Raw genomic sequence first — 18068 nt, 5'->3', positions numbered from 1 at the left:
ATAAAATATTTAGGAATAAATTTAACTAAAAAGACAAAAGACCTATACAAAGAAAACTACAAGAAATTGTTAAAAGAAATCACAGAAGACCTAAATAGATGGAAGGGCATACTGTGTTCATGGATTGGAAGACTAACTATAGTTAAGATGCCAATTCTACCTAAATTGATTTAAAGATTCAAGGCAATACCAATTAAAATCCCAAAAACTTATTTTTCAGAAATAGAAAAAACAATAACCAAATTTATCTGAATAGCTAAAAGTATCTGAGAAAAAAAATGAAGTCAGAGGTCTCATGCTACCTGACTTTAAGGTGTATTGTGAAGCTACAGTGGTCAAAACAGCATGGTACTGGCATAAAGATAGATATACTGACCAATGGAATTGGACAGAGTGTTCAGATATAGACCCTCTCACCTATGGACAATTGATCTCTGATAAGGCAGTCAAGCCAACTCACCTGGGACAGAACAGTCTCTTCAATAAATGGTGCCTAGAGAACTGGATATCCATATGCAAAAGAATGAAAGAGGACCCATATCTCACACCCTATACAAAAATTAACTCAAAATAGATCAAAGACCTAAACATTAGATCTAAGACCATAAAACTGTTAGAAGAAAATGTAGGGAAATATCTTTTAAATCTTTTAATAGGAGGCGGTTTCTTAGACCTTACACCCAAAGCAAGATCACTGAAGAAATAAATAAATAAATGGGAACCCTCAAAATTAAACACTTTTGCACTTCAAAGAACTTCATCAAGAAAGTAAAAAGACAGTCTACACAATGGGAGACAATATTTGGAACTGACCTATCAGATAAAGGTCTAGTATCCAGAATTTATAGAGATTGTTCAACTCAACAACAAAAAGACAGCCAATCCAATTACAAAATGGGCAAAAGACTTGAACAGACACTTCTCAGAAGAGGAAATACAAATGGCCAAAAGGCACATGAAGAGATTCTCCACTTCCCTGGCTATTAGAGACATGCAAATCAAAACCACGAGGTATCATCTCACACCCACAAGAATGGCCATCATCAATAAAACAGAAAATGACAAGTGCTGGAGAGGATGTGGAGAAACAGGTACAATTATCCACTGTTGGTGGGAATGTGAAATGGTATAACCGCTGTGGAAGGCAGTTTGGCAGTTCCTCAAAAAGCTAAATATAGAACTGCCATATGACCTGGCAATACCATTGCTAGGTATCTACTCAGAGGACATGAGGGCAAGGACACAAATGGACATTTGCACACCAATGTTTACAGCAGCATTATTTACAATTATGAAGAGATGGAAACAGCCAAAATGTCCATCAACAGAAGAGTGGCTAAACAAACTGGTATATACATATGATGGAATATTATGCAGCTGTAAGACAGAATAAAATTATGAAGTGAACATGGACGGAACTTAAGGACATTATGCTGAGTGAGATTAGGCAGAAACAAAAGGACAAATACTGCATGGTCTCACTATTATGAACTCACATTAGTGAACAAACTTGGAATATTTCGTTGGTAACAGAGACCATCAGGAGATAGAAATAGGGTAAGATATTGGGTAATTGGAGCTGAAGGGATACAGATTGTGCAACAGGACTGAATATAAAAACTCAGAAATGGACAGCACAATACTACCTAACTGTAATACAATTATGTTAAAACACTGAATGAAGCTGAATGTCAGAATGATAGAGGGAGGAGGGCTGGGGGCACAAATGAAATCAGAAAGAAAGGCAATAAAGACTGAGATGGTATAATCTAGGAATGCCCAGAGTGTATGATGATAGTGACTAAATGTACAAATTAAAAAAAATGTTTTTACATGAGGAAGAACAAAGGAATGTCATTACTGCAGGGTGCTGAAAGTAGATGGTAATTCATATTTTAAAATTTTAACTTCTGTGTGAGACTAAGGCAAAAAACGTTTGTGTACAAAATTTATATTTTGACTAGTGCATTTCCTAATATAACTTATGTAGACAACTTCACTGAACAACATAAGTACATGGAACCTTGAGTAGGGCATGAGATGTTGCTTGTTCGTCCAGAGTGATGGCCCGATAAATCCCAGAGTGATTAAACAGTGAATAGAAAAGTATTTGCAAAGTCCCCTTGGGGGAATGGCGAGAAAAGGGGAAAATTCAACTTCCCCAAGTTGAATTCTTGATATTCTCACAAGTGGTATGGACAACCAAAGGTATAGGCTGAGCCCCCAATTTTGGGGTTTGTTCATATGAAACATAACCCCACGAAGGATAGGTCAAACCTACTTAAAATTAGGCCTAGGAGTCACTACCAAGAGAACATCTTATGTTGCTCAGATACGGTCTCTCTCTACAGCCAATACAACAAGCAAACTCACCACCCTTCCCCTGTCTACATGGGACATGAATCCCAGCGCTGTGGACCTTCCTGGCAACGTGGGACAGAAATCCGAGAAAGAGCTGAGACTCAGCATCAAGGGATTGACAAAACCCCTAGAATGAGCTGAGACTCAGCATCAAGGGATTGAGAAAACCTTCTCGACCAAAAGGGGTAAGAGCGAATTGAGACAAAATAAAGTGTCAATGGCTGAGAGTTTCCAAACATAGACGAGAGGTCATCCTGGAGGTTATTCTTATGCATTAAACAGATATCACCTTGCTAGTCAAGATGTAATGGAGAGGCTGGAGGGAACTGCCTGAAAATGTAGAGCTGTGTTCCAGTAGCCATGTTTGTTAAAGATGATTGTATAATGATAGAGCTTTCCCAATGTGATTGTGTGATTGTGAAAACCTTGTGTCTGATGCTCCTTTTATCTACCTTATCAACAGACAAGCAGAACATATGGAATAAAATGGTATGGTATGGTATGTATGAATTTTTTCTGTTTTCTTTTTATTTCTTTTTCTGAATAGATGCAAATGTTCCAAGAAATGATTATGATGATGAATATGCAACTATGTAATGATATTGTGAATTACTGTTTATATATGTAGAACAGAATGATCAAAAGTTAAGAATGTTTGCGTTTGTTTGGTGTTTTTTGGTATTTAAAAAAAATTAATAAAAACAAAACAAAACAAACAAAAAAACAATATTCTCTGACCCAGTTACATTTCATTATATTTACCTTGAAGTCTCTGGTCACACTTTTAAATAAAAGCCTAAACTAAAGATGCATAATAAATATTTAACTTTTGGTAGACAAGAAGCAATTTGAAATCGAGAGAGAGATGGCCAATATTTTAAGTAATTCTTAAGGTGAATCTCAGAAGATCAGTTGAATGTTTAGAACAAAATCATAAGCTCTTCTGTGGGAGTATAATATCTTTACATAGATTTTTTTACCCCCAAAAAACTCTTAACATAAGGGTAAATTCTCTTTTAATTTTACTTTAGATTTCCTGTATTATTAAATTATGATACATTCTTATACTTACAGGCCAAGGTTGTAGATTATTCAGTCCCTTTTCTAATTTCTCAATATCTGGAAACTTTGTGGCTCCATCCGCATCTGCCATAAGGATCTTTTCTCCTCGAGAACTGAATACACCCTGTATTGAAAATTTTCAAGCAAAAGAAATTTCCTTACAATTAAGGATAAATTCAATGACATTTCTGCTTGTTTTGCTTTAACTAAAACACCTTGGAATGAAATCTTAGGAAAAAATGGCAGAAGGTCAAAGTTCACAGAAAACAAATTACATTGATAAGACTTTTCTAATTGTTATCTACTGCATAGTGCATTATTTTTAAAACTGTGTGAGGTCACACTACTAACATCCAGAAAATACCAAGATAATGAAATAGATTTGGAGAAAGTAAAATATCTAACAATATATTAAATATATACTGTACACATGTCACGGAGCTTAAAGGGGATTAGGGCAACTCAGAGAAGTGAATAAAGAAGGAGTGTGGACAGGTGATCAAATCAAATACACACATCACTGTTGTGAGAAGTGTCATAAAACATTCATCTGTGGTATTTTTAGAGTGCGACCTAAAGTATGTTAATTGTTGACTAAAAAATTTGGAATGCCACTGAACTTTAGGAAGTGCATACATATATATCACAGTGCTATTTTATATCATTTGAGGGGTCTTGACATTTAGCAAAATTATACCATTCAATTGTGAATTGACTAGTATTTGACGGAAAATTATGGCTCTAGCAGTGTATAGTTTACACAGAAATAAACTGCACTCAATTCTTCATTTTTATGGCATATTTAAATGAATTCATTGTTTCTTAAGAGGAAATATATTGTTGGATACAGTAAAATGCAGCTTTGATGACAATGAACACTGAATTTAGAAAAGAGTACAAAAGAAGACAGAAACTTAATCATTTACTCTATAGTATAACAAGCCACTAATTAGTATCTGTGACACCTTTTTATGATGCTCACTAGACTATGGGTAATAAAGCAGAACTAAAAATGTTAACATATTTAACACCAGGACAACTTTATGAAGTTTTAGAAAAGAGAAAACATTATGAAGAACAAAATCTGGAGTTTGAAACGCAAAGAAAACAAACAGTAAGTGTTTAACCATTTCGGTGGTACATGATCAAGGTGGACGAGAGGTCACTATCCTGCACTCATGGAAAACTGCCTTTGGCCCTCAAACTGCCTCCATCTTAAAAAAATAAGCTCCCCAGAGCCTGTTACTCTCCCACATTACCACCACCACCTTCGCTCTGCTGCCAGATTCCTTGGGAAAGGTTGTCACCCTGCCAGCAGCTCCCACATCTTTTCTAGTCCACCACAGCTCACCCCTGTTGACCAAGTGCTACATCTCCCCATGCCATATATCCTCACTCCTGACCCTCTTCCGGAATGTGTACAGTTCAAAAGTTTTACAGGTATCCCCTTTCTAAGATCCTTTTAGAGGCTCCTAGTTTAATGTGGCTCAAATATGACTAGCCACAGCCCCCAACCTCAAGTGCCCCCTCTGCACCTTTCCTACTTTCCACGTCCCAGCTGCTGGGGCTCCTTCCTCTCCTTGCACTGTCAGGTCCATTCCCACCACAGATACTGCCCACACTGATCTCATCATCATCTTCCACTGTGATGTGTGGTAAAGAATCTGGTCCAAAAAGATCTGGCCTTTGCCCTTGGCTTCTGGGAGGTCATTTTGGGGCCTGTGGACTGTCTGGGCCACTTGGAGTCTCCTTGTTTGCCTGGGGTCACCCCCATAGTCTTATAGGTAGGACTGGGGACACCCAAAATACCAGCAATGAAATTCACAGTGAGGGCTCTGGGTCATGGTATCAGGGGACCTGGACACTGAGACCATTCATGGGCATTCAATCAATCCATCACATCTACATTATGGTGCTCCAGTAAACACTCTGAAAACTGAGGGGCAGGTGACACTCTGTGCTGTCACCCTGATGCTTAGAAGAGAGAGTGACATACCGTGGTCCCCAGGAGGATAGCAGAAGCTCTGTGTGGCCCTTCCCCTGGCTGATTTTAATCTGTGCCCTCCCCTTGTAGTGAACTAGAATCATCAGTACACCAGCTATCAGTGAGTTTTGTGAGTCTTTCCGGCACATCATTGAATCTGAGGGTGGTTTGGGGAACCCCCTGAAACTCGCATTTAGTGTTTTGGGGGACAGTCGACTCTAGTTTTATAGCTGGTCTAGCCTTCTGCACAATCATAATCCTCGTATACTACACTGGTCACCAGCTGATTCATTTACGTTAAGTGCCACTCTATCAGTGGTACAAAGCTTAAAAGTCTCTAGCCTCACGGTCATGTTCTGAATGTGTCGCCCTCCAGCTCCAACTCTAAGTTGAGTCTCCGTACCTGCTAGCCGTCCTCTTAGTGTGGGACCTTCTTGCCCCCACCCCGTACCTTCAGTCACGCTCTTCCTCAGCTCAGAATTCACCTCCTCTGGGAAGTGCTCCCTGATCCTCCAAGGCTGACTGGAGCACAAATATTTTGTATCTGCCTCTATTACAGCACTTACCACACTGTAGAGTGAGTGTTCTCTAGGCTGCCTTCCTACTAGACGGACTTATCCTTAGGACAGAAGGATGCCTTTCACTTCGGTACCTCTAATAACGTGCCTGTCATGCAGGAGACACTTGAATGTTGGCTGAATAATTAATGAATTGGTGGCTTTAAGCCCTCCACGATCTTGCATCAATTTTGTTTTCTTTTTATTTCTTTTTTCCTACCCTTGATCAAGGAACTCACTGTGCTAGTCCATATCCGGAGATTCTCAACTCCTCTTTTCCTGGTTTGCTGTCTGGCATCTTTGTCCCTAGATCAGAGAGGTGGAGAACATTGATCTCAGAGCTAAACTGACTTACCCAGATCTTCACTCCACCTTTCAATATTTGTGTGAACATGAATAAGGTACTTTCCCTTTCCCTACCTATGTCTCACTTTCCTCATCTGCATAATTAAAATAATAGCACTTAACTGATGAGAAGTTATGAGGAGTTATAAATGTGATGGTTATATTGCAGTCGATAATTTACAGTCCTGCTCAAAACTAGCAGTTTGCCCAAGAAGCCAGTGCCTGCCATTGCTGGAAGCCTGGCTTCAACTGCATCTCCTCCGTGAAGGTTTTGCTACTTTCCTCATACGGCTGAGGTTGCTAGTTCTCTCTCTTTTTCTTAATAATGGAACCCTAAATTGGTTGGGAATGAAAATGTAAGAAAAAGCACATCTTCCTTGGAAACAGGGGTGGCCATGAGACAATGGTCTGGCCAAAGAAATGCAATTAAGTTACTGGATGGAGCTTCTGGGAAAGCCCTTTAAAAGGAGCAAACTAGATGGTAGGTCTTTTTTGCCCTCTGCCCTTCTCCTTCCCATACGCAATGGAGATGTGATAACTAGCACTCCAGGAATTACTTTGCATGCATGAGAAAGAGGGAGTGAAAATGGAGGAGCCTGGGTTTCTGATGACACTGTGGAACTGCTGAATAAGTCCTATCCTGCCTACTTCCAGGCTCCTCCTTGTGGGAAGGAGCAGGGAGCAGAACAAATAAACCTCTCAGTCATTTAAGACACCATTATTAAGGTTTTCTTTCATATGCAACGTACCTTGAGTTCTACCTGATACGTGTCAAATGAAAATAACTTCTCTTTCTTGGAGTTTCTATAGCACTTTAACCTGTAATGCTGAGTGGTTATTTTCTTCTTTACTTACGTGTGCGCTTAGCTTTTCTATTACAGGGCAACTTTCAGGAGGGCAGGCCCATGTCAGCTGCACCTCAGACGTTTCCCTGCCTAGCACAGTACCTCCATGCAGGAAGAACAAAACACACAACAGCATTTGTAAACTCCAAAAAATCACTTATTTGGTGACTAAATAAAAACTACATGTATATGGAGGATAACATTTTAAGCATTTAATAAGGATCAACACATTTTTCTTAATCATCCAATATACAGATATAGCATGATACTCTTAGATTTGATAAAATGTATACATCTACAGTCATTATTAAAATTATTTTGGCACTAACTTGGAATGCTAGGAACTCAACTAGACAGCTATAAAATATTTAGTTTGCAAAACAAGTTCATTCAAAATGCCTTTATAGGTCACATAAAAATGATGAAAATATGTATTACCATCCTAACAGCTCCGCCTTTTCCACGATTCTTCACCAGCGTTATTACTCGTACTTTGTCACTTCCATATTTCTGGCAATATTTAAAAGCTACCTGTCAAATTACATAAAAGTCAGAATAAAGTTAACTTTTATTTCAATGAAGTTATACGAACTGGGTTTTTTCTTTGGCTTAAAAACTGCTATTTGTTTCCCTCTTCTTATGAGTATGTATTACCACCGTATACATTACTGGTGGCTCTGAGCAGTTGGAGGATTCTTGGTGTAAAGAAATACACTGACCCATGACGGTACAGTCAAAATCCAGTTCCCTGAAGAGGAGCCACAGGCGCAGGGTGTGCCTGTCTCTCTCCTGGGCTCATCTACCTAAGCTAATGAGCTGCTGGACAAAATAAAGAACATAAAGCACATGTGCTGACCGACTGGCCCACAGTTGCGTCTCGGCCTCAGGCTGCCCGCCTGATGACTTGCTGACTTGTTCTGATCACCAACTCATCCTATTCCCCAGAGAAGCTGTTTATGTCCTGGGCCACTTTTCCCAAATCTCCTTATGCCAATCCCTTCATGTCTGCAGATAACCATGCCTTAACTTGCCATTCTCTTCTGAATCTCAGTCTCTTCCCTGCTGCTGGGTTCTCTGCCTCAAACTTGCTCATGCCCCTAAATCCTAAATATTTTCCTCTCACCTCACTGCTATCTCAAGCCACTGCTATCGCTCTTTCATTTATTTTCAAAGTCGTGAGGCACTAATCAACTCCACTAATAGGAATGTAACCAATATTTGCTAGTTACACTCCTCCATTACACATTTGTTCTTCAACACATTGCAGGATGGCTGGTGTCCTTTGCTTTCCAACATACCCTTCCTGATTCACCACTCTCCATCAGTGTCAGCTGCTCCTTCTGAAAGTCATCTCCTTCCACAGAAATCGTGAAGTTATTCTCATCTAGTGTTTCTCCATTCTGTGGTTTGGAGCTATATTGTACCCCAAAATACATCATCTTAAACTTAACCCATTGTAAGTAGGAGCTTTCGACGAGGTCACTTCAGTTAAGGTGTGGCCCAACTCGCTTAGGATGGGTCTTAATCCTCTTATGGGGTCTTTCATAACAGGAATGAAATTAAGACAGAGAGAAAGCCCAGGAAACAAAAAGGGGAAGGTCAATAGAACCCAGAAGCAAAGGAAGAGGCCAGGAGAAGCTGCCATGTGCCTGGCCATGTGACAGAGGAGCCCAGAGTCCAGGATCACCAGCAGGCAGCCCCAGAATGTCACAGTCTTTGGGGAGAAAGCATTGCTTTAGTGTTTTAACCTGGACTTTCTCTTCACCTCAAAACTGTGAACTAATAAATTTCCTTTGTTTAAGCCATACATGGTATTTGCTTGAGCAGCCAAGGGAACTAAGACACCCTCCTTCTTTAACCATTCCTTTTCAGTTCCCATCACTGGCTCTTTTCCCTCAAATTCTCCTTAAGTCCTAATGATTCCCACCAGAACCCTATTTTCTACAAGCTGCTTAGGCACCCATGGCAACCTCCCTTCTCAATATAGAAGCTGCTGTGGGTGTCACTGTGGGAGCCTCTGCCTGGCTTTAGTTGCTGGCTACCTGTTTATGAATCTCACATATCTGTAGCCCTAACTTCTTTCCTGAGACCCCTAGATGTATATCAAACACAAAAATCCACAATTTTATTTATCTTCTACATCTCTCCCTGCTCATCTCATATTTCATCGCACTGGCTGACACTGCCACTAACCTCACTGCTCCAGCTAAAAGTCTGAGAATCACTTTCCATTTTCATCACCCTTCACAAGTCCCTGGCTGCTAAAATTTCATCAAATCCATCTCTAAACCTCCATGCCATCCTTACTACAGCTTACTGACCTGGCTGAGGGCCTCATCACCTGTAGTTTCCACAGCCCTAGCCTGGCCCCAACCTCTTCTCCAAGATTATGAATAACCTTTCTAACAGGCATACTGATCACATGGCCTGTTTTAATTCATTCAATGATGATCCAGGGCTTGTATCAAGTATGAAGTCCTTACCGTGCATAGATGAGTCTTTGTAGTTTGACCCTCACCTATCTTTTTTAGCCTCAGCTCCTGATACGGCCCCATTAGTACCTTGTATATCAGCAGTTTTTGAGGTTTCCATCACATGTCTAGGCCTGTCCTCAGAACAGTCTTCCAGCTTCCTCACCTGTCAGTCTACCTTAAGACTAAGCTCAAGCACCATTTCTTTTTTCTAGTTTCCATACCAACCCCCACTTTTCCACAAGAAACAGGAAAGTGCAATTCCAGTAATAATGTGCTCTGACAGTATTTCCCATTGAGATGCTAGCTCACCTGTCACATAAGGCAGGAGGCTGCCCCACTGGTCTGTAAGCTATTGAAATTCTGGTGTCTGATACAGTCTAGGGCTGACAAGTGTTCACTGAGCAAATACAGCAACAGCCCTTCACACCCACAGTTAGTCACCCCCCACAAATGATGCCTCTGTCTCCCTTGCTCTTAGGGACAAGGTGTGCTGTCTCATAGGACGAATCACAGTCGGCCTAAAGCCTCTTTGCCAAGCACTTTACCAGCTTCCCTGGCAGGCAAGGTGGTCATGTCACCACGTTCTGGCTCATGAAATCTAGGGGAGGTTGGCTAGGGTAGAGGGTGGTTCTTATGAAGATTTTTATTTCCATTAAAGGAGAGAAGCACAGAAAGATCATTCTTCAAATGCTTGCTACTTTTAGGATATGAGACCCTTGGAGCTGTGGCCACTGGGTGACACAGAAACAGAGAACTGAAAATATGTGGATCCAGAAACCTACACTGCCAAAATGCTGAGCCTGCCCAGCTCCAGATGTGCTGCTCTGTGGGACAGTTAAATGCCTTTACTACCCATGCTCCCCATCACGAGGTAGCTCCTCATGACATAAGCACCCGGCACACGGCATCTGGCCTGGGTCCCCAGCGTCAGAGGAGCGGCCTTAAGGCAAAGACTATGCCTCACATCTTTGTTTTCCGGTTCCAGTCACAGACTTCACCTTGGGATAAGAGCTCAAGAAATGTCTATTCAAAGAAAACTTATTTGAGTTGTGGATATTATATTCAGAAATGGTACAATGCTTGATAATCAGAAGACTGTCAAATCAGAAAGGGAAAATCTTAGTACAAGCAATCGGTTCAACTAGGCTAGGCTGAAAGGAGGCGTCTAAACTTTCTGAAGGCAATATTATTTCACTGAAAAACATATCTTTGGTTCCCAGCACTTGTGCCTTTAGAGGGCATGCTATCTAGCTTCAAAGAAAGCAAATATTGTTAAAGCCACACCTGTGTGGAATACATGAACACTGAAACTTTATGATGCGCCTTTGAGAACCCTGCAAAGCTGTCACTTCCCCACCTTTTACAAGTTTAGTTTATATCAAATGCTTACTCATCTTCCTGGTGTATTACTTAAGGGTGAAGTAAACATCACTACAATTACAACATTCTCTTATATTGTTCTTTGTGTATAGTTTTTGCCTGTTTTGGAAATTTCTGAGGAATAAGAACTGGATATAAAATTTTTCTTATACTCCTCAGAGTGTGAGACATATATTAGGCAAACACACAGTTTGTTTAATAAAAATTGGTGCTAAATATGATTTCAAGTTTTCTCTTTCTTTTAACTTTGGGAGCAACAGGGACAAGCACCCAGCAGAGGTGCAGCCTCATCCTCCCAGAGAGCCACCCACTGCTCAGGGCCAGGCGTCCCCAAGGAAGAGGGTTCCTCGAGCAAAGTCCCATTTCCTCAATCAGGGTGAGGAAATTGTTTTTTATGCCGATGCTTTCATATATCAATAACTGCCTGAACACTCTGTGCCACGCTCAATCTTCCTGAAACATGCCGATGATGCTTTCTGACCTCTCTTCCTTTATTTACGTCATTGTTTCCAACTGAACATGTCTCTAGTTCTAATTACCCTTAAGATTTAGTTCGAGTCTCTTCTCTTTCTCTCAAATTCTCTATACCATTTTGTCCATTGAGGTCCATTATGTTACTATTTAACAAGAGTATTAACAGGACCACAAACAGCACTGACCGTCAAAGAAGAAAATGTGAGGTGTTGTTAATAACAGACACCTATCAGTGTTCCAAGTAATTTATCAGGACACTGGCCAGTCTTATAAGGATGAATGCACCTGAGCCAACAGTGTCCGCAGTCTCAGGCCTAGGAAAGCAGGACTGAGAAGGAGAGACACCATCCTCCAAGGACAATGGCCAGGGGCAGACATGAGAGCACCTTCCTATCTGCATGACTACTTTAGGAACTGTAAAGCAAAGCAGAGCACAAGAAAGGACTTGTACTTAAGGGGAAAAGAACGGTCAACCAAAAGGCAAAGCGGTCTCCAGAGACCAGGTTAAACTACTGCCTTATCTGCTCCCTCTCTGGTGACCTCCAAAGCTTCCTGGGCCTTAGGGAGTTGGTGAGGCAGAGTCACTTTCTGGCTTTCCATAAGTGAAACATCCCTGCTTTTTTACTATCTATATTACAATAACACAGAGCACCAGGCACAGTGTTATATGTCTCTGGTGACTGGAAATAACATTTCATATTTGCTAAAAGCCTGTATCTCCTGTCTACTGGCAATTCCTAAAGCAAGTTCAATTACCTTTGAAGTCTGGTCCTTGCTGCCGTCATCAACTATTATCATCTCATAAGTGAATAAAGGATCCTGTTTCTAAAAGAAGCAAAAGTAAGAGGTCACAATTTGACATAACTGCCATTGGGAATTCTAATAAAATTCCAGGGATTTAAAAATAATTCTATTAGTGTTGATGCACATAAATATGAATACAAACATAAATGTGTATCCACACGAAATAAAGAGGCGAATAACAGAAAGGAGGAGAGGTACCAGGCAGGAGCTGAGGTGCAAACACTCACTAAGTATCTTCTTTTGTCTCCCTGGCCCTCCCCTCCACTTCCTTCACCCACTGCAAGGAACAGGCACTGCTCACGCACAGCGGGGAGACCACAAGGTGTAGAGAAAAGAGTTCAAGAGATTTGAAGTTGGGAGTAGTTGATTCTACCCTGGCTGCACTACTGCTTAGCCTTATAAATTTGGGCAGGTGAAATTGTTGGGCTTGTTTTCTAATAAAACCTAGTTCATTTGTTTTCAATCCTAGCATTTTCTTTTTTCACAACTATGAAGATGTAAATTCTAAAAAGCAACCACAATTTTGAAAGTGAAGTTTATGTCATTCAAATGTTGGGAAATGTAAATATTCAGAGTTTAGTCATTGTCAAATTAAATAAATGTCAGTGTAAAGAGAAGAAAAAATAGAAACAATTTAGAAATGTTTATTAAACACACACACACACGTCCAGGTTGTTGGTATGAAGATTTCATGTAAGAGAAGTAGAATATTTCACACATGGGCTCAATTTCCTTCTTCTAAATTTAATTTGTGAGTAGGTAATACAGCATCATCTTTCAATGAATCCTCTGTCTTCCATTTACACACACACACACACACACACACACACACCTGAAGCCAAAGTAAATCAAAAGAAACAATTTTTCTTTAAAAAAAGAACCAGTCATGGAACTCATTTAATTCTTAAATCCTCCAAAGAAATTATAATGGCAGCTGATACTACAAAGGAAATATGTACTTTTTTTCTTTTTATGTAGAAAAAGAAGACAGAAATATGTAGAAAAAGAACAGTGAGGGTAATGAATCCTGGAGCATAACAAAAAAAAATGAGAATAATCTCATCCTAATAACATGCCTTTTAAAAATAACACTTGCTCCTAAGACACAGAAGCAAAAGCAGCACTGCACCATCACTCAGTCTGTCCGCATGCCTTGTCACTCACTCTGAAACGCATCCTTAGACAGGAGAGCATGGGAGTGGTGGGAGGGTGCAGAGGAGAACTTCGGCTTTCTGGCCTGCCCTGAGGCCACCTGCCTGCCTGACTCCACAGAGGATGAGACCTGCGCTAGGTTTGGCCTGCTCAAGGCTGATGACCAGTGCTGAGCTGAGCAGGCAGGTGGCCTGGAGACCAAAATGCCTACACACACCTTGCATCACACCGCATGGTGGGACAGTTGGTGCTGCCTTGAATAGCGGGTCTAGGCCGGAACCTATATGCAGCTCACCTATTATGGTTTTAACTGGAGACATCATAACGAAAGAGGAAGTGAAATACCTGTCTCTTCTCAAGGTAGCCCAGAGCTTCATCCATCATCACAGGCACTTAAAGAAAACGAAAAATTGCTTTTCAAAATGATTTATCAAGCATCTGGACACTCAGTTCACATATGGAAAAAATCCTAATAATCTAAGAAGCCCCATGGGATTTCCCTCAATGGCAGTTCCCATCTGGAGTGTCTTCTTGTCTTCCGTCCACATTCTGCTTATTACTTCTCCAGAACACAATCCATGTCACTGCTCAGGATTCTGTTTCTCGTTGCTTATACTCTTTGGAACTACAGAAGTCACTGCCTGTGCCACTCCACACTGCCCACATCTATTAACACTTTAACAAGGATGCTAAAGTCAAACCCTTCAAATTTCCTTTTCCTTCCCAAGTTACCCCTTACCAAAAATTCAACTCATGCTTACACCGTTCTTCTTCATTATAGGAGGGCACGACAACAGAGAGTTGTTTGCTAGGCGAGTTCCATATGCTGGGTAATGTTTCCTTCTGGCCTTTGGCATTTAAGAAGAACTTTTCCTCTTCATGTTGATGAAGGTGTGGCATTTTCGTAGCAGTTACAAATGCAACAAAGGATATCTAAATATAGACATGTAAAAAATAAATCATTACACTGACTATAACATTTGATATGTTATAGTAAGTACACTGTTTACTTAATTTTTTTTTGGGGGGGGGAAATACTTGTTTTCTGTTTTTAATCCATTAAAAAGGGTCTGGAACTAACTCCAAAATTGGAAGACAGTGAGTAAGTCTTATGAACTGATGACTGTCCTTTTCTCCCAGATAGCTGCTGGGGCACTAATGGTGCAGGAGGCTCTGTTTCTTCCCACCTACCACTACCCAAGCCTCTCAGGGCTTTGCCATCCCAGATCAAATAGGGAACAGTCACAACAGGAAGTCGAGTCAACTCTCAGGGGACCCAGTCCTATGTGTAGCACACAAATGGTGAGGATGATCCCTACTTGGGCCTGTATGTGACAGAGGACAAGTGCATTCAGCATGTGGAACATGTCAGGTGGGGCTGTCCTCTCACCCAGGATGGGATACACCCAATGTATAAAGCCAAGATCTCTTGGCCCCCACAGTATGGATTTGTAATGCTTTAGGATATAGTCCTGGTACTCATCCCAAATTTGAACTCAGAATACAGCATTTTCTTGAGTAAAGCATTAAATGTGTAGGTTCTCTGCACTACTAACATTATAGCTCCCTACCCTAGCAATATAGCTCCCTTCCATATGCACTTGGGAGTGACCTCTGGAAATAAACCACTCTGAGTAACATTGCTTCTATTGGTACACTTCTGCTTTCAAAACAACCACTATACCAATTCTTGAATGCTACTCATGTATAATTTGATGGTGTTTTATAATATCCCACTGGGTATGGACTGACACTGAATTTGCTTCTGATTAATGTGAGCATGAGGTAGCACCCAGATTAGGGTGAAGGGTCCTGCCCTGCACCCCTACTCCTGACTGTGGTTTCGAGATGCAACTTCCCACAAGGTGTTCCTAAAGAGAGGGTGACTTGGGTCTGTGCAGGAAATGCACCGTACTGGAAGAGCCTGTCATGGAAAACAAAGAAGTTGTTGGCAGTGACAAGGCCATGCCAGAAGTACAACTTGAAGGGGCTCTCGCTGGCATGGGATAGGAGGATTTGAACATCAAAAAGAAAGACTGTAATAGATCAAAACCAGTGAAAATTATTTAAAACCATGAGTCGATGATAACACTAAAAATAAAAATTGGTCACCTTCGTAAGATACCCAGGAACCATCTCATTATTTTAAAGCTATCTTTTATGTATGAACTATATATTTCATAGGAACTGAATGGTTGAGGAGAAAAAGGTTTTGGTTATAGAATTCAAGCTAATAAATGAAGAAGGAATGATACAATTAAGATATTCTACTTGGCAACCTTAATGAAATAACAGATTTAGATAATGTTCATCAATGATGGCTAAAACCATTAGCTGGATGACAAATTTTATAATTGGTGGATCAGGAGACAACCTTAACATTGATCAACCTTAACACCAGAGACAACCAGACATCGCCTGCCTCCTGATGTGCTACAGGAGGAAGTATTCACTATCATTCACATGCTTTTCTTGGTTAAAAAAATCAAACATGCAATTGAACAACTAGCTACCAATTCAGGGGACAGAAGAGGATGCTAAATGGCATCAAGAAAATGCAATGAGCAAAATCAAGATTGTGAGAAGTTCCACATGAGTAATAGTCACATTTATCAATAAAAACAGATTTTAAAAAATCAAAGAGGGGTGGGCAACAGTGACTCAGTGGCAGAGTTCTCACTGCCATGCTGGAGACCTGGGTTCGATTCCCAGAGTCTGCCCCTGCCAAAAAAAAAAAAAAAAAAAAATCAAAGAGAACAAGAAAACTATCTTAAAAGACTGAAGACTTGTCAATCAAGCAGAACAGTGGACCTCTTTTAAATGCTGACTGTAATTAATTACACCTAGACATACACAAGACAAGTGATGACATGGCAACTGACTGACATTTGAAATTACAGAATGATGGTTAATTTTTTTTTAACCTGTATAACACTGCTGTAGTCTCGTTTAGAGAAGACTACTGAGCATTTACAGATAAAACCTTATAGTGTCTGCGATATGTTGCAAAATAATTCAGAAGGGAAGAGGGTTGGGGAGGAAGCATATATATATATATATATATACATATATATATAAGGTGACTATATTTGAAAGATTAGCTTTTTGTTGCCTTTTTTAAAAAAAAGATGTTCTGCTCTGGCATTTAAAAGGACTAAGTTTCACTAGCTTTGGGACATTTGAACACATGACTTTATCTTTCCAGCCAGTAAAATGAAGCTAACCATAACATTTATGTCACAGTATTGCTTTAAGATTAAATGAGGTAATCCCTATTAAACAGTACAATACCAAACATATTGTAAGTTCTCAATAAATGATAGTTCTTATTATCAGCGCAGACAAATGGGGTCAAATATTCTCATACAACATCATAACGCACAGTTGAAATCTTTGCAAGGCAGTCTATGTAAGGCAGTTTCAACCCAGAACTGTGTCAAATTCTCTATCACCAAAAACGTGACTTGCTCAAATCGGTGAAAAACAAAAACAAAAAACAAAAACCACTACTACTGGAAAGAGAGGACTCCTTTCTTGCCCACAGGGCAGGAGCATAGTTTTTTTCTCTTTCCGAATAGTTTACACTTGGTGAGCTTTAAGTTTACCAATCCTCTGGGCAGAGCATAGAAGGGCCTGTAGACAGTGCTGCAAAAGCTGCTCACCCCAAAGTCAAGAAAGACACGATTCTCTCCGTTTGCCAACCAGATGGCACGCTCATCCAAGTTATACCGGAAAAATTCACGTGTCAACCTTTCTACCAATTATGGGTCAGTAAGGGCTTAAAATATTTGTGTGTTTCCACAGCAATGTCAAAAGAAATCGGGGTCTGGATTCCATCAAGGAGGCGGTAAAGTAGGGAGTCCAGACTCCGGGGACGCGACGCGGCCAGGTGCCCGAGCGCGCCTGGGGCAAGCGACCTGCGCCAGCCTCTGATAGGCGGCTCCCGCCACTGCCTCGTCACCACTCGCACTACTGTGCCTGGGGACGCAGCCCTGACCCGCAGGGCCCAAGCACAGCGGAAGCAGGCGTGAGGCGTCCCAGGACGCCGCGGCCGACAGCGCGGGTGAGCCGGGGGTCGGGGGCTTTGAGGTGGGCACTTGGAGAGCGGAATGGGGGTGCGCCCCGAAGCCCATTGAGACGGAGCCCTCAAGGGGGTAAAGACCCGAAGAACTGAGCGGCAGTTCTGGGACCAGGCTTGAGGTAGACCCGGAGAAGGGAAGGGACGCCGCGGGAGCCCGCGCCTCACCAGTATGAGCGCGACCACCGCCAGGGCCGCACCAAAAACCGCTAGCTGCAGCAAGAGCGGCGCCATGTTCCCAGCCCCGAGCGCCGCGCACGCGCGGAAGCGCCACCGCGCATCCTGCCCACGCCCATAGACGCCGCGCGTCCCGCTCGCCACAGCGCCACAGCGCCACCGCGCGGCGAGGAGGGCAAAGCACAAACCACTTGAGGGGAATGGCGGCGCTGAGGGTGACACTCAGATGGGCAGGAGGCGGGCGCTCCCCCAGGAAGGTGCCAGGTTTAGTAAAAACACTGAGGCCCACTTAGATTTAAGCTTCAGAGCAACAACAAATAACCTTTAAAAATATGTGTTTCCGTGCTGTATTTGAGACACGCACAGACTGAACAT

The 18068-nt window shown here is 41.5% G+C and overlaps 1 protein-coding gene across 2 annotated transcripts in view; it reads right to left on the bottom strand.

Moving 5' to 3' along the window:
• The window catches only part of ALG5 (ALG5 dolichyl-phosphate beta-glucosyltransferase), a 49493-nt gene extending 31709 nt beyond the window's left edge, over positions 1–17784 (bottom strand). For both annotated transcript variants that reach the window (XR_013174477.1, XM_077158081.1), the window contains exons 1-6: positions 17685–17784; positions 14200–14371; positions 13784–13830; positions 12239–12307; positions 7593–7685; positions 3434–3547 (exon numbers count right to left, since the gene is read on the bottom strand). Coding sequence is in view for 1 of the 2 variants with exons in the window: in XM_077158081.1 (XP_077014196.1) it covers positions 3434–3547; positions 7593–7685; positions 12239–12307; positions 13784–13830; positions 14200–14371; positions 17685–17750 (561 nt within the window). In the remaining variant the exon portion in view is untranslated. The remainder of the gene's footprint in view (positions 1–3433; positions 3548–7592; positions 7686–12238; positions 12308–13783; positions 13831–14199; positions 14372–17684) is intronic.
• Positions 17785–18068: the final 284 nt, after the last annotated feature.

The sequence above is a fragment of the Tamandua tetradactyla genome, chromosome 4, assembly GCF_023851605.1.
Source record: "Tamandua tetradactyla isolate mTamTet1 chromosome 4, mTamTet1.pri, whole genome shotgun sequence".
Lineage (NCBI taxonomy): Eukaryota > Metazoa > Chordata > Mammalia > Pilosa > Myrmecophagidae > Tamandua > Tamandua tetradactyla.
This window is presented reverse-complemented; position numbering and strand designations above follow the sequence as displayed.